The sequence below is a fragment of the Xylocopa sonorina genome, chromosome 10 (genome assembly GCF_050948175.1).
Source record: "Xylocopa sonorina isolate GNS202 chromosome 10, iyXylSono1_principal, whole genome shotgun sequence".
In the NCBI taxonomy this organism is placed as follows: domain Eukaryota; kingdom Metazoa; phylum Arthropoda; class Insecta; order Hymenoptera; family Apidae; genus Xylocopa; species Xylocopa sonorina.
In genome coordinates this window covers 3,296,217-3,322,442 of record NC_135202.1, presented here as the reverse complement: position 1 = coordinate 3,322,442, position 26,226 = coordinate 3,296,217, and the positions used below count along the sequence as shown (strand labels likewise).

The 26,226-nt window shown below is 45.1% G+C and overlaps 1 protein-coding gene across 30 annotated transcripts in view; it reads right to left on the bottom strand.

Annotated features, from left to right (window-relative positions):
* LOC143428084 (titin-like) overlaps window positions 1-26,226 on the bottom strand; it is a 108,355-nt gene that overhangs the window by 44,091 nt on the left and 38,038 nt on the right. For 20 of the 30 annotated variants that reach the window (XM_076902702.1, XM_076902718.1, XM_076902706.1 and 17 more), the window contains exons 38-53: window positions 26,038-26,204; window positions 25,815-25,944; window positions 10,784-15,974; window positions 9,117-10,450; window positions 7,672-8,444; window positions 6,837-7,296; window positions 6,187-6,287; window positions 6,003-6,100; window positions 5,552-5,772; window positions 4,899-4,973; window positions 3,138-3,242; window positions 2,138-2,326; window positions 1,841-2,069; window positions 1,702-1,771; window positions 606-1,493; window positions 315-381 (exon numbers count right to left, since the gene is read on the bottom strand). In XM_076902702.1, coding sequence (XP_076758817.1) covers window positions 315-381; window positions 606-1,493; window positions 1,702-1,771; window positions 1,841-2,069; window positions 2,138-2,326; window positions 3,138-3,242; window positions 4,899-4,973; window positions 5,552-5,772; window positions 6,003-6,100; window positions 6,187-6,287; window positions 6,837-7,296; window positions 7,672-8,444; window positions 9,117-10,450; window positions 10,784-15,974; window positions 25,815-25,944; window positions 26,038-26,204 — 10,098 coding nt within the window. Of the gene's footprint in view, window positions 1-314; window positions 382-605; window positions 1,494-1,701; window positions 1,772-1,840; window positions 2,070-2,137; window positions 2,327-3,137; window positions 3,243-4,898; window positions 4,974-5,551; window positions 5,773-6,002; window positions 6,101-6,186; window positions 6,288-6,836; window positions 7,297-7,671; window positions 8,445-9,116; window positions 10,451-10,706; window positions 10,764-10,783; window positions 15,975-25,222; window positions 25,273-25,814; window positions 25,945-26,037; window positions 26,205-26,226 lie in introns of those variants that run through there. The other 10 variants (XM_076902711.1, XM_076902716.1, XM_076902712.1 and 7 more) reach the window with 10 other exon arrangements.

Here is a 26,226-nt window from a genome sequence, read left to right as displayed (position 1 = left end):
ACGGCGAAGAAAAATTGGAATCTCTCCGTCTGGTTAAATTATGTACAGAGTAGAAGAGAAAATGGAGAAAAAAAACGCATGCTTGACCGAGCTTATTATCTAGATCCGCGAAGTATTTACAAAAATAAAGATGAAAGAAAGAATGTACAAGTTATGTGTGTAGATAGCCACGCAAGCGCACACCAAAATCTGAGATGTTTTAATATCACATTGGGAAAAGACGTCTGCAACGAGTTTCTAGCATTGCATCGTCCGTAGTCTCTAAAATACTTTTGCATTTCAATCCTCACATCACACCGCATTCTCCGACTTACCCATGAAATGGACCTCCGTTTTGCGGATGACGTCCACACGTTCCGTAACCCTTTCTTCCGTTTCGACCTGTGGACAATTCTGCTTAGCATGCTTCCAATTACCAACACCCTATAAACCGAATGAATCTCGCACCGTCCGTGGAATATATTTAATTCGCATAGAAACGGAGTATTTGGATAAAATCCTTAAGCAAGTATCCTTCCAACAAGGTTTCACGTACCATTTTCATGTAACGAAAGCGTACCGTAATTACCAATGGACAAATTGAAAGAAACGAAACGGATCCTTACTTCCGTGGCTTCGGTGACCTCCCAAGCGCGCGGCCGGAAGTCCTCCGGAGCGAAATGGGTTAGCACCTCCTCGACGGTGACGTGTTGCAGCTCGATCATCCTCATGAAAGCGCGGAAGCCAACGGTAGCAGCCACTACACTCTCATCGGTAGTCGTTTCCTCCGTGAGAACCTGCGTGATCAACGGCCCGTGTCCTTCTCTCTCCACCAATTGAACCAGCGCGTTTTGAGCCTCGGGTGTTTTCAGCGCGGGGAAGTTGTCCGTTCTGTACAGACTCTCGTTGATCTCGTTCACGGAGACACCCTGCCGCACCAAGAAGCCGATCGTGGCTAATTCGCGAAGAGGAGCCTCTCCAGGCCCGAATTCCTTCGCGTGGAGTAACTCCATTATTTCCTCCACTTCCTTCGCGATGTTCTGTCTCTCCCTCTCGACGACCTCCTCGATGGTGACTTCTTCTTTCACCTTCACCTTCTCCTTCTTCCTCTTCTTCGGTTTTTCCTCCGTCACCACTTCTCTTGGTTTCTCCTCAAATATCTCCTCCTCGGTGACCGTCGTCTTCTTCGCCTTCTTCTGTTTTACGTCAACACGTTTGATCTCCTGTGCGGTGGCCTCGGTGTGCACTTCCGTCACGGACACCGTCTGCAGCGTCTCCGATGTTACTTGGGCACGATCCACCACCGATTCCACGGTGAAGTCCCGCGCCACGTCCTCGGTGGACACTTCCGAGACTACGACCACCCCTTCGCGCTCTTCTACCAGCCGCTTCGCGCGTTCCTCGGGCTTCGGCGCCATCTCACGCGGCTTCTGGTCGTCGATCTTCTTCAGCGACGCGACTGCTTCCGTCATTACTGGTTCCTGGATCGGAACCACCTTCTTCGCTTGTGATATCTACGTTCGATGGGAAAGTATTGCTGTTATTATCGTTGCGGGTTTGGGGCTTGAATTTTTTATTTGTTAGTTGGGAATTTTCGTATCATTTTAACGATTCGTTGTATTGCGAGTCATGTATGATATCTTATTAGGTAGCAGTTGAGTTACGCTAAAAAAAGAAGCTAAATATAGTTTTATTATTGCTACATTCAAGTTCGTTATTCACCTCCGTTGGCTTCTCTTCGATAATCTCCGTCGTCTCGAGCACCTGAGTCTCTTCGATGTCCACGATTTTCCTAAACGAATAAATTTATACGTAAAATACGCTCGCCGCTAATGAACATTCGAGTAATTATTTCACTGACTTGTCCTCCGGTTGTTCCTTAGGAATCAGTTTCTCTTTGCGCACTTCCTTCTTCTCTACCTTCACGCGTTCGCCTTTCACCTTCTCCTTCGCTTCCTTAGCTTTCTTCAGCTCAGGCTTCTTCTTCTTGTGCGGCTTTTCTTCTTCTGGTTTCTTCTTAGGTTTCTCTTCGATCAGCTGCTCTTCGACCACCTCTTCCTCGTCTAAGAACGTCCTGTCACCCGTTATATCTGCGAGCGGAAATATTTCAGTGGTGTTTCAAAATAATTTATCGGATCGAAAGAAAACGGGTGAGTACCTGTTACGTGGAGTTTGGCTCTCGTCGTCACTAAACCTATCTCGCTGGTAGCTTTGCACACGTACGTGGCGTCGTCTTCAGCGGTCGCGTGTTTAATTAACAACGATGTCTTCTTCTCGTTCTCCATTATGCGCACCTTCACGTTCGGCGTGTTCATGATCAACTTATCGTTCTTGTACCAAACAACGTCTGAAGATCGGAAATACCGATGAGCCAAAGAATATCAATTCAATAAAAAGCGACAATCACCATAATTAACCCATTGCCGCGCAATTTTTTTTCCTGTGCTCAGAACAAACGACGGCTATGACCGTCGCGAAGGCTGTAGCCGATATTTGCTTTAAAAGGTCGAAAATTGTTTCTATGAACGAAAAAAGGTTGCAGGAGTGGTTTCTATGAACGAAAAGATTGCAAAATTCGCGGGAGTTTTATGAAAGTGTATCAGCTACGACTCCAAAGCTATACAGTTGTTTACAATTCTTAGATTATTTAACATTCCTCCTCTTACGATACATTCCCACGGTTTCCGCATAGCGCGGATCTGGTCGCTGTACGTTCACACTATGTCTAACTGGCCTAATCCCGACATCCGTCTGGTTAATGTCCGCTCCTAAGAATCCCTAGAATCCTTTAATTGTACTTTAAGTTTCTGTTGTGATTTATGTCTCCATCCCTTCCCATCTCAGACTTTTTCCTTCCTTTTTTATACGTATTTTTAAGAAGCGACATTTTCACCCCCGAGTCAGTCGAGTTAACTTCGAATCAGTTGCCAACAGTCAGTCTGCTACGCGTAGCTAATTAAAGCGTTCAGCCGACAAGCACAACGAAAGTCTCAGTTGTAATGCCATTTCCTCGATTATAATAAAAATTTAGCACCTACATGTCTCAGAAGTAACTATAATCGTAATTCGCGTACATATTCGTCAAAAATTGATCGGCTATAGCCGTTCCGAGCGTCAATGGGTTAAAAGATGTCGACTTTCAGATATGGACATCGTACCTGGAGCAGGATTGCCAGAATATATGCACTCGAACACCGCTGTCTCGCCCTCCTTCGCATAAACGTCGGTAATCTCTTGAATGAATCGTGGTACAGATTGCGTGGCTAAAAACAAACAGACGCGCCAATAAGAGGCAACCATATCATACGATCGAGACAGCAAAACAGCAATTACCTGATCTCTTGATTGGTGAATGTGCGATTCGCGTGACTCCGATGTCAGTAATCTTATTAGGAAAAGAACAAAACACACGTAGAAAAAGACAATTCATGCGAGTAGAAAACGTCGTATTAATCGTTAATCAACAATAATATCACCCATAATACCTGACATGGTGCCCCTCTCGTCCTCGCTGTGGTGCTCGTTGTACGACGCCTCGGACGTCGACATGTTTCCGGCTAGACCGAGGTTTCCGCTGCACTGGCTCTCCAATAACAGAAACTCCTGTAATTCTTCTTGACTGTCTGCCGTGTGCAATTGCTGGAATGCTTCCAGGTCGATCTCTCTAGGCTCCAAAGGGTACATCTTCGGATCCATCATCAGATTTCCAAGGCGACGTTCCTTCGTCCACCTGGCCACGGGTATCCGCGATTTCGGGTACGTATGATACTTTCTCGCGTGATCGTACTCTAACGTCGTCTCTAATATCTTTCCAGCAGCGTAATGCTCGACGACGGTCCTACTGTGCCCGCTTCCGGTCGAGGCCTCGCTGTTCTCCTCGATAGGCGACAAGTAGAAGCCGGCTTCCGGAACGTTCGACGGGACTGAGTGAACGTGGCTCTTCTTCTCGGATCTTGGAGGCGGGAACTCGTCGAAATCCAACACGATCCTCTTCTTCCTTTCGCTTCTCAACAGCTCCACGCAGGTCGAGTCTTTATTTTCCACTGAAATCTCGTCGATATTCTTAATTGATTCGATGGTGAGATTTTTAATCGCGCTACTTGTTGCTGGTGTATCTTCTTTTAATTTTAGATGTTTGATCGGTTTTGTTGCGGCCGATTTCACTTGCCTCGATCTTTCCGATTCGGTTGGCGAAGGAGAGTTCGACTTATTTACTATTTTCTTTTGTTTCTCATTCGATTCGCCGGGTTTGGAGCACTTCGTTTTACCCGGAGACGGAGATCTACTTGCCACGTGCCTCGCAGTCGCTCCTCTTATCGGCGAAGTTGATTTCTCCAACCCTTTTACCTTTTGCACGGTCGATTTACCGTACGCGACGACGTCATGTTTACTTTTCACGGAAATCGTCGTGGAGAGCGACTTCGTGCACTTCTTCACGATGCGTTTCTCCTCGAAACTTTCCAATCTTTTCTTCTTTACCATTTTATCCACAGTCTCAGACTTTGCTCTCTTATCCGCGCTCCTTTCTCCATTTTTCGTCTCGCGTCTCGCTACGTTTTTAACCACACTCGTGGAAACGTTCTCCACGCGTTCGACGGAAATGATTTCCTTTCTTTCCTTGCTGGATACGTTCGTCTCCCAGGAATAATCGGTGATCTCCTGGTCGATTTCTACGGAGTCTGAGAACCTTCTGGACAAGAAGAATCCCTTTGGAGCGGTTTCTTCCTCGTCGAAGCACCTCTTACCTTCGTCGTCGATGTTCATCAGCGTCTTCGTCGACGAGAACTCGCTTACCATCGTCGAGCTGTCCCTCTGCGAGTTCTCGTCTCTGATCGCGCGATCGTCCAAACTGTCCGTCGAAAAACTGCACTCCGGTTCACTCAGCATGCAATCGATCGCCTCTGACCAACGACTCTTACCTCTTAGAGCTTCTTGCATCTCCTCCATGTGCGTTACCCATTCTGGCTTCCTGTACTCCTTCGTTCCGAGGATTCCTGATCGACACACGTTCGTTAGAGGCACGTTTCAACCCTCGACCCTTTCAGTTCCATCCGCAAAGCGACGCGAGTATTTTCTCAAAGCCTTTATTCTGGATTAAAGCGTTCTTTCTCTCTATTCTCGGTGGCTTTCAGACGAATAAGTGACGTCGATTTTTTGCGCGCAACGCTACCAAGTCTTTCATCTCCTATTCTAGATTTTAGAAATCTCATTGAGAAGCTTCGAAGCTTCTTTAAATCGGTAGCAAATATTCAGTTAACGATGTACAATCGTTGAATGTCACGCAGTCGTTTGAAGGCCAATGGATGGAACTCAAAGGGCCCTCGCAAGTCAGCGGAAAGTCGAAGATGAAAAGAATAGAAAAAGAAAAAAAGTGTAGGTGATGGGATGTGCGTGTTCAGTGTGAGTTCTGGTATATTTATGGGAGGAACGGTTTCGGGACTGCGTTCGGAGGTTCCCGCTGATGATTCCGTTCGATGAAGGGCGCAGCTGAAAAGAACTCTTATCGAGCAGATTAGCGAAGCTTTCACTACCATTAAGACTGTTCTATCGTTACGAAATAATGAATAATCACCTTCTACAGACAGGTACGTCGTCGTGGTCGATACTCCGAGCGGATTGTGAGCTTCGAATACAATCTCGCCCGTGTCGTCGGGGTAGGTTTCGGTGATCGTCAGCACCGACGTGCCGTCCTCGAATTCCTCGATCTGGAATTCCTGGGACGGCACGATCTCGACGCCCTGCTTGTACCATTTCCCTTCTGGCTTCGGTTTGCCCTTCACCTTCACTTCCAGTCTGTTGCAAAGAGAATCGTTTCAGTCGGTTCGTTACGATTTCGTTCGATTTCTGAATGATCTCAACTCGGATTAACATACACAGAATAATAAAAGTATGTACCTATGACGTATAGAAATGTGCGGAGAGAATAAATATTTTTTATCAACGTTTGTGGCGAACAAATCTTGCAAAAATGATTGTGTATCTTTTTTTAATTTTTTAGATGATCTGTATGGTTCTTTCTTTACCTGGTTAATTCACCATCTTTGCTAGGAACTAACTGAGGAAGTTTCTTGATTATCTCCGGCGCGGATTCCTCCGTGTCCGTGTCGAACAATGGGGTTTCCTTAAATAGATAAATATAATTTAGATATGCATGTTACACATTAAGACAAAAATTTACGCGAGGCAATTTTCTAGTCCTTTGGATACCTTTGGAGATAAGAGATCCTCTTCTGAACCACTTTGCCCTGTAGTAAGCGATGTCGCAATGATCGAGGATGCAATCTCCGAATCTGGTACGTACTCGTATGCTGAAAGAAAAAGGAAATATAATATGTAACACTGAAATTTGCTTTGGAGCCATATGAAAAGAATTATTCCCACTCTGCGTATATCTATATAATGACTGCTTGATATATATGTAGTTTTCTGTGTTCTTAGCAGTTGTATAATTAAATTTAAATAATTATCATTTGTATGACATGTAGTAGATTTAACATACAAATCTCAAGAATAAACAAATACAAGAACAATATTAATAATCCGTAATTTACTACTTTCTAGATTGTAATAAGTGCAATAATATGGCAAATATTAAATTAAAATCAACAAAATCTGTATTTGAAATATAATAATAGACATACAAAAATGAACCCTTTGCATTCGAGAGACGATCCTAAGTCACCAATTTAAGCCATTCCCGGAAAATCTCGAGTGCAAAGCACACGAAGCGTTAAGTCGACTACAAACCATCAAATCCTCTAAATGAAACGAACGAATAAAGAAATAATTATCTACGATTATCATTACACAGTTTGCAAATATTATAATAACGCAAAGAGGTTCGAGTTGTGTATCACCTTCCACGATGAGCGATGCTGAACAAACGGCCTCGCCAACAGGATTCACGGCGCGACAAATGTATTCCCCAGCGTCTTCGGGGAACACCTCGGTTATGGCCAGACTGCAGACACCCTCCGCGTCCTGCAGGATGGTGATCTCCTTGCCCTCCTTAATCGGTTTGCTGTCGTGATACCATTCGACTTTGGGCGTTGGTTTCCCTTGGACGACGCACGTCAGGTTCGCGCTTTCACCATCCATCACTCGGACCGGCGACAATCGTTTGACGAACGTCGGCGAGACCAGCTCGACGGTCTCTTCCCATGGCGTCTCGAGCAAGTTGATGGTTGCTGTGCAGGTGACCGAGCCGCCAACGTTCTCCGCGCGACAAGTGTACGTGCCCGCGAACTCTGGCTTGATCTCCTTGATCATCAGGACCGATCTGTTCTCTTGCGTCACGATCCTCACTTGTGGCGTCGACTACGATGCGAATTCAGCTCGCGTTAAAATTGTCTGGCTTTTAAGAGACCGAATGTTTCCTAGACGCATTGGGCTTTTAACCGTTTGACTACTGTTGGCGCCCAAAGGCGCTTAGAAAACTGGCGCTTGTGATACCGTAGAAGCTTGGAAAGCTGGCGCTTGGACCACTTGCGCTTAGCAATCTAGTACTTGTGATATACTATAGGCGTTTAGAAAACCTGCGCCTGTGACTCTATAAGCGTCTAAAGGCGCTTAAAACTCGTATGGTACGAGTAGTGCGTTTTAAAGTCTGCCGTAGTCAAAGGGTTAAAGACAGCAAAATGCTAATAGGAAGAATAGAAATGATAAAATAGAGATTCAAGAAAGTTAACATACCTCCAGAGGGCGAGTCTCGTGGAACCATTGGAAGGAGGCTGTCGGGTACGATTCGACTCGCGTCTCCATGATCACGACCTCTCCTTCGGCGACGATCTGTGGTTGCAACGGCTGGACAAACCTCGGAGCTTTCACCTCGTCCGTCTTGTCCTCTCGTTCCTTCACCGTGACGGAGCCCGAGCTTCTCGCCTCGCCAGCTGGATTTTGCACTCTTACTTCGTATTTCCCGCCGTCCTTCTTGGTTACTTCGGGGATGTACAGTTCAGCGGTGGTCTCGTGAATCTTTATCACCCGTTCGTCGGATGGGACGATCTCTGTCCCGTTGCGGAACCACTTCACTTCCGGTTTCGGTTTGCTCTCGAAATCGGCCGACAACGTCAGAGGCTTGCCGCGTTCCGCGACTAAAGCTGGCAGAGGTCTGGTGATCCTCGGTGCTCTTAGCACTTCCGGTTTGCTCACTCTCACCGCGGTGCTGATCACCAGATTCGCTCTACACTCGGCGCGTCCGAATTTGTTCACAGCTCTGACGCGATAAATCGTCTCGTCCTCCTCCGTTGGCTCCAATATCCGCAGTTTGGCCTCGCCCGTTTCGGGGTTGAACGTGATCTCCCTGCCCTTCTGCGGCTTCAGCTCTTGCTCACCGCGGTACCACTTGACTTCCGGTACCGGGGTGCCGGTGACGATGCACTCGAGCAGAGCTGGTTTATGCTCCTCCACCATCAACGGTTTAATGGGCGTTGCGAAGTGCGGCGCCACGCCTTCCTCTTCTTTTTCTGCGAAGCGAATCGTTACGGTTAGTTAATGATAATGGCCGGTCGGTCATGCGACAACACTGAAAAACTTTATGCAAAGCGGCTTTCTACGATGATCAGGCTCCAAGTGTGGAGAATCCTCCTGTCATTTTTCTTTTTCACGAATAGCTGCAAAGTATCATATATATAGTACTGCGAATGGAATTAAAGTAAATGCAATTCTTCTATAGATTATAGAACACGCATTATGCAATAAAACAGGACGTACAAATGGCATAGACATGACACAGACAGAGAAAGCAAACCTTAAGTATCCTAGAAAAATATAAATTGTGTAAGAAGATTAAAGGCATCCATTTGAGAGCGAAGCTGCAATTCGCATACAATATTATGAAAGGACTAACAGTGAACGCCATCCCCCTTTATAGAAAGATCCCCCTTTATATTGTCATGTTGTAAAAAGTTGTAAAATTCTGCAACTCTTTTCCTGAGATACCCTCCCCCCAAATCGTTCTTCGACATTAAGATTATGAAAAGATGCTATTCCGAATGGTAGAGCTCATAGTTCGCGTCACTCAAAGTCCTTACGAGCGTATGCATTTCCTGATTTAAACTAGAAATTACGTTACAATTGAGAAATATGCAAGGGGACAATCACGCAAACATGACGGCACACAGGAGGGCTACTAATACCGAATATCACGAGATTCACGGTGGACGTGGCTACACCAGCCGGGTTCGACGCTCTGCAAGAATACATGCCAGCATCCTCCTCCTTCACTTTGGTTATCTCCAACGATGCGGTGGTTTCGTAGATGGTCATTATGTACTTCTCGCTGGCGTGAAGCTCCTGCTCGTTTCTGTACCAGGTGATTTCGGGGAATGGATTGCCAAAAACTGTGCAAGTGAATTTCGCGGTGGTCTCCGGTTGCGCGATAACCGGTTGAAGTTTCTGAATAAACCTCGGGGCGATCTTTTTGTCTTTGTCTGCGATGGATATGTCGACCTGCGTACGCTCTTTGCGTTTCCTTTTACGCTCCTCGACTTGGATCTCCTCTTGCTCGACTTTCTTCTCGACTATTTCTTCGGCGGCCTTCTCGACTTTTACCGCTTTCGTTGTAACTCGGACGTCTTGGGTAGAGACTACAGTTTCGTCGATAACTTCTGCTTTCTCTATGGGGACGGGTACCTCTTCCGGTTTCTTTCTGGGTTTCCTCCATGGCATTTCCAGAACAGCTTCTTCCTTCTCTTCTTTCTCCTCGGGTACCTTCGGTTTTTCTAATTTTACCGGCTTTAGCTCTGGTATTTCTTCTTTCTTGGGTTTCTCTTCGGGTTTCTCTCTCTTCACCGGTTTCAGTGTCACCTTCTCCGGAACTTCCACTTCTTCTGGTTTTCTAGGAACTGGTTTAAGTTGAATTTCCTCCTTTTCAACTTCCTCGGGTACCTTCTCCTTTTTAATTGGCTTGAGAACCACTTCTTCTATTTTCTCCACGAATTCTTCGTGTTTCTTCACTGGTTTCAATTCGACCACTTCTTTCTCTTCCTCCGGTTTCTTCGGTTTTCGTGCCTTTCTCCAGGACACTTCGGTTGTTTCGGTCACCTCTTCGACAACTTTCTCCTCGGGCTTTATCTCTTCCACTTCGATCTTCTCCTCGACGACTTCTTTGACGACTTTCTTAGGTCTTCTCCATGGGGCCGGCGCTTCTTCCGGTTTCATCTCTTTGATTTCTGTAACTTCCACCTTAGCTACTTCTGTAACTTCCGTTTTTTGTTCCACGATGGTTGTTTCATCGGAAACCACTTTTTCTTGATCGATGGGTACAACTGTGACTTCTTCTCGGAAATCGACAACCTTCTTCGCCTTTTTGCCACGACGCCATGGTAATATGGAGATTTCTTCCTCCTCCTCTTCCGGTTTTTCTACAGCCTTTTCAGGTACTGGCTTTGGAACTGGTTTCAATTTTACTTCCTCCGGTTTTTCTTCTTCTGGCTTTTCTATACGCTTGACTGGTTTCAGTTTGACTTCCTCAAGTTTCTCTTCCTCTGGCTTTTCTCTCTTTATTGGTTTCAAAGTAACCTCTTCCTTTTTCTCCTCTTCCTTTGGAAGGCGTTTAACAGGTTTCAATTTTACTTCCTCAGGTTTTTCTTCTTCTGGCTTCTCTACACGTTTCACTGGTTTCAGTTTGACTTCCTCAGGTTTCTCTTCCTCTGGCTTCTCTTTCTTTATTGGTTTCAAAGTAACCTCCTCCTTCTTCTCTTCTTCCTTTGGAAGGCGTTTAATAGGTTTCAATTTTACTTCCTCTGGTTTTTCTTCTTCTGGTTTCTCTAAACGTTTCACTGGTTTTAGTTTAACTTCTTCAGGTTTCTCTTCCTCTGGCTTTTCTTTCTTTATTGGTTTCAAAGTAACTTCTTCCTTCTTCTCTTCTTCCTTCGGAAGGCGTTTCACAGGTTTCAAAGTAATTTCCTCTGGCTTTTCTTCTTCTGGTTTTTCTACTCGTTTGACTGGCTTCAATTTAATTTCTGGCTTTTCCTCCTCTGGCTTTTCTTTCTTTATTGGTTTTAAAGTTACCTCTTCTTTTTCTTCTTCTTCCTTTGGAAGGCGTTTCACAGGTTTCAATTTTACTTCCTCAGGTTTCTCTTCTTCTGGCTTTTCTTTCCTTATTGGTTTCAAAGTCACCTCTTCCTTCTTTTCTTCTTCCTTTGGAAGGCGTTTGACTGGTTTCAATTTTACTTCCTCTGGTTTTTCTTCTTCTGGTTTCTCTACGCGTTTGATTGGTTTCAATTTGACTTCGGGTTTCTCTTCCTCTGGCTTCTCTTTCCTTATTGGTTTCAAAGTTACCTCTTCTTTTTCCTCTTCTTCCTTTGGAAGACGTTTCACAGGTTTCAATTTGACTTCCGGTTTCTCTTCTTCTGGTTTCTCTTTCTTTATTGGTTTCAAAGTGACCTCTTCTTTCTCCTCTTCTTCTTTTGGAAGACGTTTAACAGGTTTTAGAATAATTTCCTCTGGTTTTCCTTCTTCTGGTTTTTCTACGCGTTTTACTGGTTTCAGTTTCACTTCTGGTTTCTCTTCCTCTGGTTTCTCTTTCTTTATCGGTTTTAAAGTGACTTCTTCTTTCTCTTCTTCTTCCTTCGGAAGGCGTTTTACAGGTTTTAATTTTACTTCTTCAGGTTTCTCTTCTTCTGGTTTTTCTATACGTTTGACCGGTTTCAATTTGACTTCTGGTTTCTCTTCCTCTGGCTTCTCTTTTCGTATTGGTTTCAAAGTTACTTCTTCTTTCTCTTCTTCTTCCTTTGGAAGGCGTTTAACAGGTTTCAATTTTACTTCCTCAGGTTTCTCTTCTTCTGGTTTTTCGACACGTTTCAACGGTTTCAATTTGATTTCTGGTTTCTCTTCCTCTGGCTTCTCCTTTCGTATTGGTTTCAAAGTTACTTCTTCTTTCTCTTCTTCTTCCTTTGGCAGGCGTTTAACAGGTTTCAATTTCACTTCCTCTGGCTTTTCTTCCTCCGGTTTCTCCAATCGTTTAATTGGTTTCAATTTGACTTCTGGTTTCTCTTCTTCAGGTTTCTCCTTCTTTATTGGTTTCAACGTTATTTCCTCCTTCTGTTCTTCTTCCTTGGGAAGTCGTTTCACAGGTTTCAAGGTTACTTCTTCCGGTTTCTCTTCTGGTCTCTCTAACCTTTTCACAGGCTTTAATTTAACTTCTTCAGGTTTCTCTTCCTCCTCAACCTTCTTTCCTTTAGGCTTGAGTGTGATTCTTTCTTTAACTTGTTCTACAGTCTCGGGTATTACTTCTTCAGGTTTCGGCACCTCTTCGGGTTTAACCTCTTCTTCTGGAATAATTTTCTTGGCTGGCTTCTTACCACGTCGCCATGGCAATTCTGTTTTCTCTTCAGGAACTTCTCCGTTTTCAATTGTCTCAGGTTTTTCCAGTTTCACCGGCTTAAGCGTCACCTCTTCAGGGGTTTCCTTCTCTTTCGGTGCCTTTTGAATAGGTTTCAACACTATTTCTTCTTTCTCCTCTTTTTCCGGCTGTTTCGTTTCCTTTCTCGTAGGTTTCAATACGACAGCAGTGAAGTCCTCGACTTCTGCCTCTTTCACGACCTTCTCCTTTCGTGGCTTCCGCCAACTAACTTCAGAAACTTCTTTCTGCTCTTCTTCTTCAACCTTTTGCTCTTCGGTGGGTACTTCAGCGACCTTCTGCTCAACGGGTTTCTTTTTACCACGTCGCCACGGCAATTCTGAAACTTCGGCTGGTTTCTCTTCTTCAGGAGCAGTCGGAACCATTTCCGGTTTCAACGGCTTTACCTTTTTCTCTTCAATCTTCTTCTCCTCCGGCTTCGGTTTTTCCACCGGTTTCAATTTAACTTGTTCCTCCGTCTCCTCCTCTTTAGGAACACGTTTGACTGGTTTCAGCGTGATCTCTTCTTTATCCTCTCGTTCCTCAGGCTTCTTGCCTCGCACGACCGGTTTCAGAGTAACCGACTTGAAGTCCTCGATCTTTTCTTCCTCTTTTATCAATTTATCCTCAACGATCTTCTCTTCCTCCACCTTTTCGACAGGTTTCTCTTCAGGAACCAACAGTTTCTTCGGTTTCGGTTTTCTACGCCACGTAGCTTCCTCGACCTCCGTCGGAGGCTGCTCCTCTTCCGGTTTCTCCGCGACTTTCTGCGGGATCAACTCTTCCTTCTTCTCTTCCGGCTTCTCCCGTTTGAACGGTTTCAGTTGTACTTTCTCTTGTTCCGGCGCTTCCGGTTTAGGTCTCTCGAATGGTTTCAATTCTGGTCTCTCTCGTTCCTCCTCCTCCGGTTTCGGTTTCTGGAATGGCTTCAACTTCACTTCCTCGCTAGGCTTCTCTTCGGGTTTGCGTTTCGGAATGGGTTTCAGTTGCACCTCCTCCTTTTCTTCTTCCTCACGTGGAATGCGTTTGACTGGCTTCAGCGTCACTTCCTCAGGCTTTTCCTTCTCTTCCGGTGCACGTTCTCGCCTGACCGGTTTCAACGTCACCGATTTTATGTCCTCGATCGGTTCTTCTTTTCTCTCTGGTATCTTTCTCGGTACTTTCTTGTCTCGAAGCCACGGAACTTGCGTTTTTTCTTCTTCTTCTGGTTTTTCCTCGGGCTGCACTTTCTGAGGAATCAATTCCGGCTTTTCTTCTTTTGGCTTCTTCCCTCGAGCCCATGGAACCGGTATTTCTTCTTTCGCCTGTTTTTCAGTCGTCTTTTCAGTCTTTTCGACGTCGAGAAGGGTAGTATCTTCTTCTTCTTGGTAAGGAACCTTCTCCGTAGGTTTCTTCTTACCTCTAGCCCAAGGTACTGGCGTTTCCTTTTGTTTCTCAATGGACTCTACGTCCTTCTTCACATCCAAAATCGTTTTGTCTTCCTCTTCCTGATACGGAGCCTTCTCTTTCGGTTTCTTTTCTCTTCTCCAAGCTACCTTCTCCACCTTCTCCTCCTCGACTTTTTCATCCTTGTCGATCTTTAAGAGCTTCGTGTCTTCCTCTTCCACGAATTGAGTCTTATCGGTGATCCTCTGCAAGTCCACCTTTTCCACCGTTTCTTTTCTTATCTCTTTCTTCTCTGTTTTCGTTGGTTTCAGCGTCACTTCCTCCAGGCTTTCCCTGCGAACCTCTTTCTGTTCCACTTTGGTCTTCTTCAAGGTTATTTTCTCCTCGGTCCAAGGTTTAGCCTCCGTTTTCTTCTCAACTTCTTCTTTTCTCCTCACCATTTTATCGACCTTAACGGTGGTCTCAGTGTCCTTGCTTACTTCGAGGAGCGTTGTATCGTCCTTCTCAACGAATACGCCCTTTTCTTCCGGTTTCCTCGGCACTTCTTTCGCCTCTTTTTTAGGGACAGGTTTCAGATCCACTTGTTCCGGGCCCAGTCTTTCAGGCTCTACTTTTTCCGGCCTGGATGGCTTCAGTTCGACAGTCTCGATTTTCTCTTTGGGCAGCTCTTTCCTTTCCGGTTTCGCTCTCTTCAGGGTTACCTTCTCTTCCGTCCAAGGTTTAACTTGCTCCACCTTCTCCACGGAAATCGACTCTTTCCTCGTTTTTGTCACCTGCGTATCTTTGGTGACGTCTAACAGCGTAGTGTCTTCTTGCTCCACGTAATCAGTCTTCTTCACGACTTCCTTCACCGTCTTCTCCGTGGTTTCCTTCGTTACAGCCTTAAGATCCACCGTTTCCAAGCTCGGCTTCCGGATCGGAGTCTTAACCACTTTAGATGGTTTCAATTCGACGGTCTCTATCGTCTCCTTCTCAATCTCTTTCCTGATAGGCTTCGATTTCTTCAACGTGACCTTCTCCTCGGTCCAAGGCTTCGGCTGCTCCTCTACTTTCTCCTCGATCTTCTCTTTCCTGATCTTTCTCACCTCCTCGGTCTTCGATAAGTCCAACAACGAAGTGTCCTCTTGTTCGAGATATTCCGTCTTCTCCGTCACTTCCTTCTTCTTCTCGACGACCTTCTCTGTCCCTGGAACAGGCTTCAAGTCCACTTGTTCCAAGCTAGCCTTCCTAATCGGAGTTTTACTGATCTTCGATGGTTTCAGTTCCACAGTTTCCAGTGTTTCCTTCTCAATTTCTTTTCTCACTGGTTTAGCCTTCTTCAAGGTGACCTTCTCTTCCGTCCACGGCTTCGCTTGCTCCACTCTCTCCTCTGGCTTTTCTTTTCGCACTTTCTTCACCTCTTCGGTCCTAGACGTGTCTAACATCGAGATATCCTCTTGTTCAAGGTACTCCGTCTTCGATACTTCTTTGGTGACCTGCTCAGTGACCGTTGTTGGGACAGGTTTCAGGTCCACCTTCTCCAAACTCGGTTTTTCAATGTCCTGCTTGGTAATCCGCGATGGCTTTAATTCTACAGATTCTATAGTCTCCTTAGGAATCTCCTTTCTATCAGGCTTCGACTTCTTCAACGTGACCTTCTCCTCGGTCCACGGTTTAGGTTCCTCTTTCTTTCTCTGAACAGTTTCGTCCACCTTCTTCGTGGTCTTCACGAACCTGGAATCTTCCTCCTCCACGAAGATCTCTCCTGTAGTCTCGTCCCGTCGAGTAACCTTCTCCTCCGGCGTAACTCCTTTCGTCACGTCTCTAACGACGGGTTTCAAGTCCACAGCCTCCAAGCTGGCTCTTCTGATCTCTTTTTTGTCAATCCTCGCAGGTTTCAATTCCACGTCCTCCAATTTCTCTCTTGGTACGTCTCGAGGTACCTGAGGTGTCTTCTTCAACACTATCGCTTCTTCCGTCCAAGGTTTAACCTGACCTTCGACCGCTTGCAATTTGTCCAAGGAGGTGTCGCGAGACTTCGGTTTCGCTTTCCTCCATGGCGTCTCGTCGCCAAGTCGAGGCCGACGATCGACGCGGCCCTTTCGCCAGGGCAAAGACTCGTCCCCAGGTTGCAGGGGTATCTCGAGTGGCAATCCATTCGCGTCCAGGGGCAAGGGTTCTAACACTATGTCCTTGCCGCCTGTCCCGAAACCCACCGACGGTTTCACACCGGTTCTCGCGCCCGGTCCCGCCTCCGCAGGCACTTCGTAATACGCTCCTTTCCTTTCTGCAAATGGTACACGCGCGAAAATATCATTTTCAATCCTTGCTTTCAGGTTCGTTACGTCGTCACACGGGAGGAAGTCGAGGATCAGCGAGGAAGCTGCCGCGCGGGATGAAGGCGTTTGGAATGACGCGTTGCACGCAGGTGCGGTTCATCGTGTTTCTGATCGTTTACGAATGGCAAATATTATTGTTGCGAAGGAACTGAATTTTGTTAACAACAGTTATAATGTAGGATAAGATTACAATTCTCCGCTTTCGACGTTTGTTCCTTTGGACTGTGATCACAGTCTATCGACTATAATGTCGCGTAACTGAGATTACAGTCTACCAATTGCAATGTGATAAGGTGAGTGGTAACGATATTAACGTGTGCATGATGAACGGTAAGTATTTTTCGTTTAATCGGAGACGTTTGTGGTGTTTATATAATATCTTTTATTAGCTCATGCATTGCGTTAGCGATTAATTCGGTTCTTCTTCGCGATGGAGGGCTAAGTGTTTTGAGACGGGTCGATTTTCATTAAACATACTAGATTGTTTTATGACTAATTTTTCTTAATAATTTGTTCGAAATCAGTTAGTTGAATATTTAAAAAGTTGGTACAAAGAAAGTCGTACGATTCGAAGTGATTTTGAAAATTTTAAATGGATTTCGATTAATGGACGAAGAAGAGTCTAGTTATTCTCGATTCAAATGCCAAACAGCTGTTGACAATCGTGATATCTAACATACAAACTATCCTGTAAAACATAAATGTTATTATAGCAGATAAACAAGTATCACAATTCGATACTAAGATTCACAGAGACTCAAGTTCGCGTTCTCACGGAGCACAAAGCGTGAAAGTTCTCCCAGCCTGAAGTGATTCATCATCAGTTTCTAATCGTTGGTTGTGTCTCAATTTCGCGAATAATGCCACCTTGTACGCCGTGGCTCGTACGCGTGCCAAACTTCCAAACGGAGGTACATTTAATCACCACTATTGCGGTGGCGAACAATAAATCGAGGAGGGAAGTTGGATGGGCGATGGAAAAGAGGAGAACGAGCGTCATCCCGCCACGGAATTTCACAAATGACGCGCGTGAACGCGAGAACACAGAGCGTTCATTGTGACGAATGCGATTAATCGTTTAGTGTCGCGAGTGAGACAACTTGGTGATTCGCGTGCCGTGTAAACGCACTTGAAAATCGACGTTTCGCAATTCTGAACGTGGACCGTGGCCAAGCGAACCTTGCGACAGCGAGAATCAAGGCAAATCGCCAGGGGTTCGGCCTTCGGAAACCGAGTTATTCGGATTGTTAATACACCGACGTGAAATAATAATCGCGATGAAGCTGAATTTATTTTAAAAATAAATTATACTCGCTTTGCCATGATTTTCTAACTTCACTGCGAATACGACAAAGCTTACGCAACGATGAACGATCGCTTTACGACATTGTATCCATCCGATAAATATCGCGGACGAGCCGTTGAAGTTGTTCGATTACGAAAATTCTTACATTATTGCAGATTCGTTTTGGAAAGGATCGAGTTTTGCTCGTCTCGAGGGAAGAGAAACGCCGATACACCTCACGCAGAGACGGTCTTATTTCTTTTTTATTCTCAGCAGGAGGCTTTAACGATGATATTAACGAGAAACACGCTGGTCTTAACTTCGCGTGGCTTTATTTTTAAACGCGACGAGAAACAGATTCGTCATACGAGATGGCAAAATTCGAGCGAATTTTTCGCTGTACAATTGTTTGCTCGCGTGTATTTTTAAATGACCGCCATTAATCACCGTTTTCTGCTGCGTGAATAATTAGGACGTTAATAGAGACGCGTCGCTTTGCCTCGTTTCGTATTAATCAGAACGGACAGCGCCAGGCTGATTATTCATAATCACTGTGAAACGTTCTGAACGCGTAGGTGCGGCCGCGTTCCCTCTATTATTTTTACGAACGTTGATTTTCAATGCCGAAATTTTTGTTGCATGGAATTTCTTCGCGTGTTACTTGCAATTTTTAAGCTTCGAAAGTCAAAATTTTATTGCTCTTACTCACGTCATTTCTTTTTATTTTTCAGTAAAGAATGCAATTTAAATTCGGTAGCTGCCAACGTCTGCGACTGTAATTCCTCGTATAAAAGTTTCAACATTTAACACATCGAATGCCACGTTAATTCTATATAAATTGTCCATGACGCCTAAATGAATTCTTTATTACGCGATATGCGCGTACAATAGGGCATATTTGATGTATAAATAAAATTATTACTATATGTTTTATACCGCACTAATTTCTTTACACTATGTAGTAACGATGGTAGTTTCGAAAAATGTATAATTACTAACATTTATTCCAATCACGTATTTCTACTAACATTGGTAGCATTCAACGTGGTTAATATATTCATCTGAAACAACTTCATCTTCGTATCAATGATTTTAGTTGTTCAACTTGAAATAAAAAAAAAAAATAAGTAAATTCCAAGCTTTCCGCCTAAAAATTGCAAAATGTTGAATCGTTCCTTTCTCTGTCTTTAAACCGGAGATACGTATAAATCTCCGTCGGCGTGCGAGCGTGGAAGAGTCCCTCCCACGGTGGACGCGGTTGTCGCGCGGGTGAGATGCAACGCGGAAGGCGCGTCTAGCATACCAAGCTAGCTAATAACCGGCGGTGGTGGCGGCGGCGGCGGGTCATTATTCTAGAGAAACGAGGTGACGGAGTCGGCCGCGTGCAGTTTCCCACTCGAAACGAAAAACTTGCGACGACCTGAGGCGGGAAGGGTGGAGGGGGCTGGTGGTGATGCATGCATCGGGTACTTTCAGCGGCGTTCGTGGTGGGGAAACTCGTGGCTGACGCCGTCTACCCCCGAGCTTGGTCTAGCCTTAATAGTTATCCAGTGGAAGGCGGTAGACGATGCAGCTGGCCAGGACGAAACGTCTATCTTCGCGCGAATCCGTTTCTACCTGGATTTTATCGGTACCAAGCACCGAAGTGACGTTCGAGTGAGTGTTCGAGTGGTGAAACGTGAACTGGTGACCGGTTCGTGCGCTCAACGTGGTAGTTGACAGTTGGCTGCCTTCGATCGGACCGCATCGATTCGTTCGGGACGGTTCGAGCGAAGTGCAGCCGCGTTTGAACTGGACACGACTGATTCCTTGCTCGTATCGAGCATCGCGAAGGTGGTGTGTACGTTTTTTCTTTTTTTTTTCGTTTTTCGACATCTCGGCTGGTGGTGCGAATATAATTTTCGAATCGAGACTTCGTTGACGAGTGGTGCGTGAATTCGAGCGACGATTCCTGCGTTTCTTTGTCGCAGAGTGTTTTCGATGTTCGATCGGTGGATACGCAAAGAAGACTTGTTATTCGTTCGATCGCAGTTAAATAATTGCTGTCGGTTGACGAGCGCGAGATTTCGATACCATGTTTGCGCAGGACGACGATGAGCCAGAGCCTTTTTTGAATTTGAGGAATGATTCATCTATCGCGCGCAAGGCAACGCGTTGTTATTACAACCAGTGCGAGAACGGACACAGTGACACACGTAATAGGCTGCGCTGGATGACACAGAAACTTTATTCGATGATTCACGGACGATTGGAGTGGTCATGTACAAAAATAAAAATAAAATCAACGCTTAACCAGACGTGGTTGCCCTTGACCTTCTTCTTTCCCTCGTCGATATTAATTCGTTTCTTTCTCTCGTCTTTTACGCGCCAATTTCATCTCCTCTCCCCTCCGCAACGATTCAGAGTTACTAAATCGTTCTCACAGTTCGCAAATTAAAAACAACAGAGATCTCTGTGAAACAGTAGTGTATCGATTCAGGGTATATTTAATAATTAATAATCGTTAATTACAATGTAGCGTCGAACGAAAGAGCGTGAATCGAAGCAGGCGAGGAGCCGCCGGAGGCCGACTTTCGCAGTCGGCGAACGCAATAACAAACACGGTCGGATCCAGCTGAAAATATCCGATTCCGCGAGGAGAAATCGGCTCCGGATGAGGTCACTCCGCTCGCTCGACGAGCTACAAGAGGGTCGAGATGGTTCGCCGTCCTCCTCGCGTGTGGCACACACGAGCCGCGGGTCGAGCTGCGGATTTACCAGAAATAATTTCTTCCCGTCTTCCAGAGTGCGCTGACACGCGCTACCCCCCGCGTGTATTTCGGGCGTCGCTGAATCACCGGCAGCTGGGACGGCCGAAATAGTCCGCTCCCTCCTTCAGCGCCATCGACGAGGGAACCGAGAGGGCGAGAAAAGAAGAGACCCTCTGCATCGGGATGAATCAGCGCCCGTTTCTTTTCTCCCTCGCGAACGAACGCCGCTTGGCAGCCGCCACTCTTCTCTCGTGGTCCCTCAGGTGGTCGTTGGTTCAAGGTCGTTGTCAAACGCCGGACGAACACGTCGATTTCTCGAGGCGCCGTGACACCAACGCGTCGCGATCGTTATGATTCAACGCGTTCGAGGCAGACACCGCGTCTGGTTGGCCGAGCGCAGGGGGTGGAATCTCAGGGACGATCGCAGAAGGCGTTCAGAACTGGCGTTTTTAATTTCGCTAATTTTCTATGAGGGACTAGTACAGTCAGCAATAGCATTGATATCGTAATTAAACTGATTTGACTGATTAAATTTTAGCATCGTAGAATTTCTTACGTTTGAATTTATTTAGGGCAGACTACTGTTACCGCTAGAGTATTATTGTTTACCTTTAAGCAATTTTTCAAATTTTTCAGTTATCCAATCGAATCGGTACGAAAGTAAAATGTTAAACGATCGCTCGTCGTTTCCAAATAATTTAAAATTATTATAAGGATCTAATTACAGTCATCGTCTCACTTCTTTTATCTTCACTTATATTAACCACCCTCTGCATTATCGCAAACTCATTCACCCGCAAACGATGTATTCGTTGCGCCTCTTGTACACTGATTAACAAATTCATCAGCGCTTCTATAACAGCGTGCAGCGCAATCTACAGTAAGAAAACTAATTAAAAGGCATCTTCGTTGCGAAACACGCGCTGCATCTTACAATCGATTCTTCTCGATCAAACAGAAAGGAAGAATATTGTTCGCAGCGTCGAAAGAAAACTGTACACAAAGGGTGAACACGTCGGTTCGCGTTATTTCGGCATCTCGAATTCATTAGAGCACGGCGGGAGGCCGTAATTACCGCTCGCGTTGCGGATCGGTTTAATAGCTCTGATCTCATAGCAGGATCGTACGCGCTTGAAATAAATCCGTGCACGGAACGGCGATAAATTCTCTCGGTTCTTCTTACCCGAGCGTAACTCGAATCCTAACCGTATTTATGGGCGACGTTAACGCGCCAGGTTTCTGTTCTTTCGCGGCCGTTCGGTTACATTGTCCACGGAGCCAGAGTCCAATTAAAATTTCCCGCGACCCGTTAGAACGCGACGTGGCTTATTCGACCGTTGAGTGACGCGTTACGTCCGCGCCGATCTCGCGAGTTGGCTCGCGAAACGGTCCCTTAATTACCGGTCGACCGGAGGGAGGCCAATTATTATCATTTTCACGATTAATCAAACGGCTGGCGCGCGGAGGCCGGATTCACGGTCTAATTTAGCATCGGGTCGTCGGTTCGTAACGGTGTCGAGCTGGGACCGGTCGAGCGACGTCCACTCGCGTGGCTAAGGCACCGTGGAGAACGCGTGGAGAACGCGAGAGCCGAGGCGCGCGCTTCGAAACGCGGGATGAATGCTTTGTTCGCTGGTCACGGTGCTGTTCGCGCGAACGTGGACGTTTACGAAGGAGTATACGGTTCTCTATGGAGGTCGATTTTAATTGAACGTAATTTGCGTAGCTTTAAGCTAGTAGAACGAATAAATTAAGTGTATCGCGTTGTATAACATTGAATTATGTAACGACTACATAACACGTATGCTAATTATTATATATAATAATATCAGTTCAGTGTTTTTTCTACATCGACCGGTCATTCGATATTTTATTTATTAGCGATCCTGCCAGTTGATTATTAATAAATCGTACCTCCGTTTCCCTAGAAAACAATTGTGACATAATCTTGCATTCTATCGAAAGTTCAATCAAGTTTCGAAAAATAATTTATAGTACCTCCATCCCATCGAACAATTTCCAAATTAAAAGAACAATTTATGCAACCCTCTATTTTCCAAATGAAATTTATCCACGAATTATCCCCCTTCCTCTCCAACAGAAGGCATTAAACAATAATTTCCAAACCAAAAGGTTAATAAACGAAAACCCTGCTTAAGGCTCAGCCCAATATTTTCAAAAATATTTCACCACCCTTCGCCCTTCGGTTAAAAAATTACGAAACTCCCTCTCGAATGACGCGGCAGCGCGAAGAAATATGAATAATTTCTGGCCGAGGGAAGCTGTTCGAATTCTCGCGTGGAAAATTGGAAGCTGAACGAAGTGCACGAGCGGCGAACCGACGCAGGAGCCTAGACCCCACGTGAATTTGTTCTTCAACGGCGACCAAATATAGCCGGGTAATGTAATACACGTCACGTGGTCAGAAATAGCCGAAGAAGAGGGCCTAGCCGACGCGTGCACACGGCACTGACGGTCCGTCCCGACCGACGTTTTAAAACGAGCCAGACTACCAGAAGCGATGGAAGAAAATACGTATACCTCTTCGCGCTCGTTAAACCAGTTATACTAGAGAGAAAGGTGATGCCGGAGAACGCGTGTCGTGAAAGACGAGCATAAACGCGAGCGTGGAAATCCCCGTGTCAACGCGCGGCCCGCTCCTAACGGCAGCCGCGTATTTTAACCCTTTCGAACAACACCAGCGGAACCTCCTCGAAATGTAGCGATCTCCTTTGGTTATTCGAAAATTTATTTATACACCTTCGTTGAAGGGTCGAAGGGGTGGCGAACAGTTTCAAAGTTAGACGAGACCAACTCTCCGTTCCAATGTAAATTACGAGCTTCCGCGAACAATTTTCTCAGGTCGACGCGAAAAATAGTGTACAGATTATATTCAGATTCGCCAGGTTCCACTTTGCGACAAGAATGTTTACGTCTACATTGGCTACCTTGGACTGGTATTTAAATATGAGAATTCTCGGCAGCCTTCGCTGGTCTCGACAGACATCTCAGAGATTTGACGAACGATCGAAATCTTATTAATTTTCAAATTAATCGCGCCGTTACGAATCAATGTGTTATCCGTTACAAAAGGAATCGTTACGTACTTTTTCTTTTTCTTTAAATCGCGCGACTAGACAATTTCGCGTCGATACTATATTTACATCTCTCGTTTTGTTCGTCAATAAACAACATCTCCGCTTCTATTTGCAGCGACGTGGTCGTTTCTCAATTCCCACGGTGAAAATCCGTCGATCGATCGATCGTTCATATTTCGCCCCGCGAACGGCCACGAGAATTCCATTTATAGAGGGTGTCTCTGAACCTCTAATGTTAGAACGACGTCGGACGTCCCGAGGAACAGCGGGACGAGTCGAAACACCGCTACACCGTCCGCGGTTTTGCTTTCATTCGGGGTGTCAAATATAGCCGTCGTGCATCTGGCTGTTCGAGTAAAGTAACAACACTTCGCCCAAGTTTCCCTCCGTTATTTTAGCCGCGATAAATCTGCCAAGTGTTGCGCCGTGCCCGCGACTCATTGTCTGATCGATCCACGGGTCGATTAAGAACCGGCTCTATTTCTGTTCACAACGCCGCGTCACGGATTCCCTGATCGTAGAGATCTTCGTCGCTCTCTACGATTTTTAGCTTAGAGCTCTAAATTTTATTTACGAACCGCGAGTCTGTATTCCAGCAGAGGATCTTTTTCTAGGGGAGATTTCTGCCCCCTTTTTCTTTGTTACTACGGTGGCTCATACGGACTTCCCGCGTTATTGGCCTTCTAATCAATTTTTCTTTCGCGTCTGATTCGCATTTCCACCGTTCACCTACGGTTTCTCCATTCTTCTATGGAATTTCTAGGTAAAGCGGAATTTTCGAACATTCCTTTACAAATGATCGCCACTTTACTGACGATTGGCGGTTGTTGTAGATCTTTAAATTCTACAATTCCTTTTTTTTCGCATAATTTTGCGATACGTATCTTAGTATTATTACTATTTTAAATTTGTTGTGTTAATAACGGATTTATAAAAAAGTTTCACGATCCTAGCGTTTATGATGACAATCGTGTTCCTCTTTTTTTTTGTACAATTTTGTATACACGTGCATCGTTATTTTTTTGGAAGTTTAATTACACATACAAACTTCGATTGAAATTAAAGCGTGTACACATATGCGGATTTCGTAATGAATTTCGAGATGCCGTCTCTCCTCGATAACGTCTACGTGTAAATCTAAATCCATCGGCAACAAACGAGGCTTTTTGCGTACTTGAAACATTCTTTTTTATTGGCCTTTCCATTGTACAATAATAAATAATAGATTAGTAGAATGTTAATAGAGAAAATCATCTGCGTGTAGCTAAATAAACGTCATCACGTAGGTGTGAGCTAACTAACAAATCATTCCCCTAATTAATGCGTTTTACGGGTAATGTATACACTTTATACGTATATATTATATATATTTTACTTTGTGAGATATATATATATATATTTTTCTTATTTTTGTAATATTTAATAACGAACAACGACACTAAACCGAACGAGTAAACGAGTTACGTGCTCGCGCTGTAACCGACATCGTTTCAAGACCACGCTAGAGAGAGATTCTTCCTTCACGGACATTCCTTTCCCATTTTCACACGGATGCGACGAACGACCTCGATTCGTCGAGACCGTTCGACTTAATTCCGCGCTAGTTTATGTACAACGCGAGAGAAAAAGGAGAATCGCAACCGTTCGTGTCTCAAAAAACTCGCAGCACCACCGAATTGTTCTCATCGACGCGCGGAATTCGACGGTGAAAAGACGCTCGTAGACGCGTCTCGCTCTTGTCATGCACCTTAGAAATCGCCTACGCTCGTCTAATCGGTCGAATCTCGTAGGACTTCGATTCGTTTTCATCTCTTAAACGAGTTCAATTCTACAAAATAAGAAAACAATCGCGTCTCTCGTCGTTAAATGATTCTCCGTTTCGTTTTCAGCACCACCTTGGCAATCATTTTCAAGTTCCCACGCTCTTTCAACGTTTCTTTGTTTCCCTTATCTTCCTCCACGTTTTGCTGTACATTTCACACTTTTCCATCCGCGTACACGTTTTCCCGATTCGAATAAGAAAAAAAAAAAAAAAAAAAAAAACGGGCGTACACCGCGAGACAGATCCACCTTTCTATGATTCGTGTTCACTTTCCTCGTTTCACTCGCTCGTCTACTTAGAGAAGAAAAATAAGAGAAGAGAAGAAGAAAAAAAAACACGACGAGTTAGTACAAAACTCCCCGGGCTCGCTCGTGACTTTGATTAAGGGTTGCCAAGGGCGGAGTCGAGGGACGTAAGGGTTGAACATTGGTAACGGTTCGGTTTTTTGGTGGGTTAAGATATAAATCTTCTTTTTTTCTTTTTTCTTTTTTAGGGAGGAAAACAACAAAAAAGCGGAAAAAATAAAACTTCGCACGGGTGTCCTCGATGGAACGCGTTCGACGGAGGAATGCACGTTATTGAGACAATTTTATCATCGCAATATCAACAACAAATCATCTCGTTCTACTTCTTCTTATAATTAATCAAAAATAAACAAATATTTAGAGATGAGATTTAATTAAATTTTCTTCCCTTTTCCAATTGCATGTGCTTAATACAATTACGAGAAACTGTCTCAATCGTTTGTGCGTTTCTCCGTCACACTTTGGAGGCACTCCCCGTCGATTCAATCGCGCATCGTGTTAGCAATTGAACTTTTATTCAGTTCTTACTTTTTACGATGAGTTTGGCGGAGGTTTCTACAGTGCCGGCTGATGTGGTTGCTCGGCAGGTGAAGGTGCCGGTGTCCTCTTCGTACGTGGTTGCGATCAGCAACACAGCGTTGTTGCCTTCGTGAATCATCTGGAATTCGATTCGAAATCATAGGTTAAACGACAACGATCGAGCCTTCCGTTTCAACAACCTCGAAAGATCGAAACTGTTCGCTTGGCTCACCTGGAAATCGGGTGACTGAGGAATCAGGGCGCCTTCGCGGTACCACTGGATCGTTGGCTTTGGTTTGGCTGGCGTCACTTGAGTCTTGAACTGCGCCGGTTGTCCTTCGACGACTATTTGATCTTTCAAAGGTGTCAATTTGGGGAGCGTATCAGCTGCGTCTGGAGCTAAATGATAATATTTCAAATC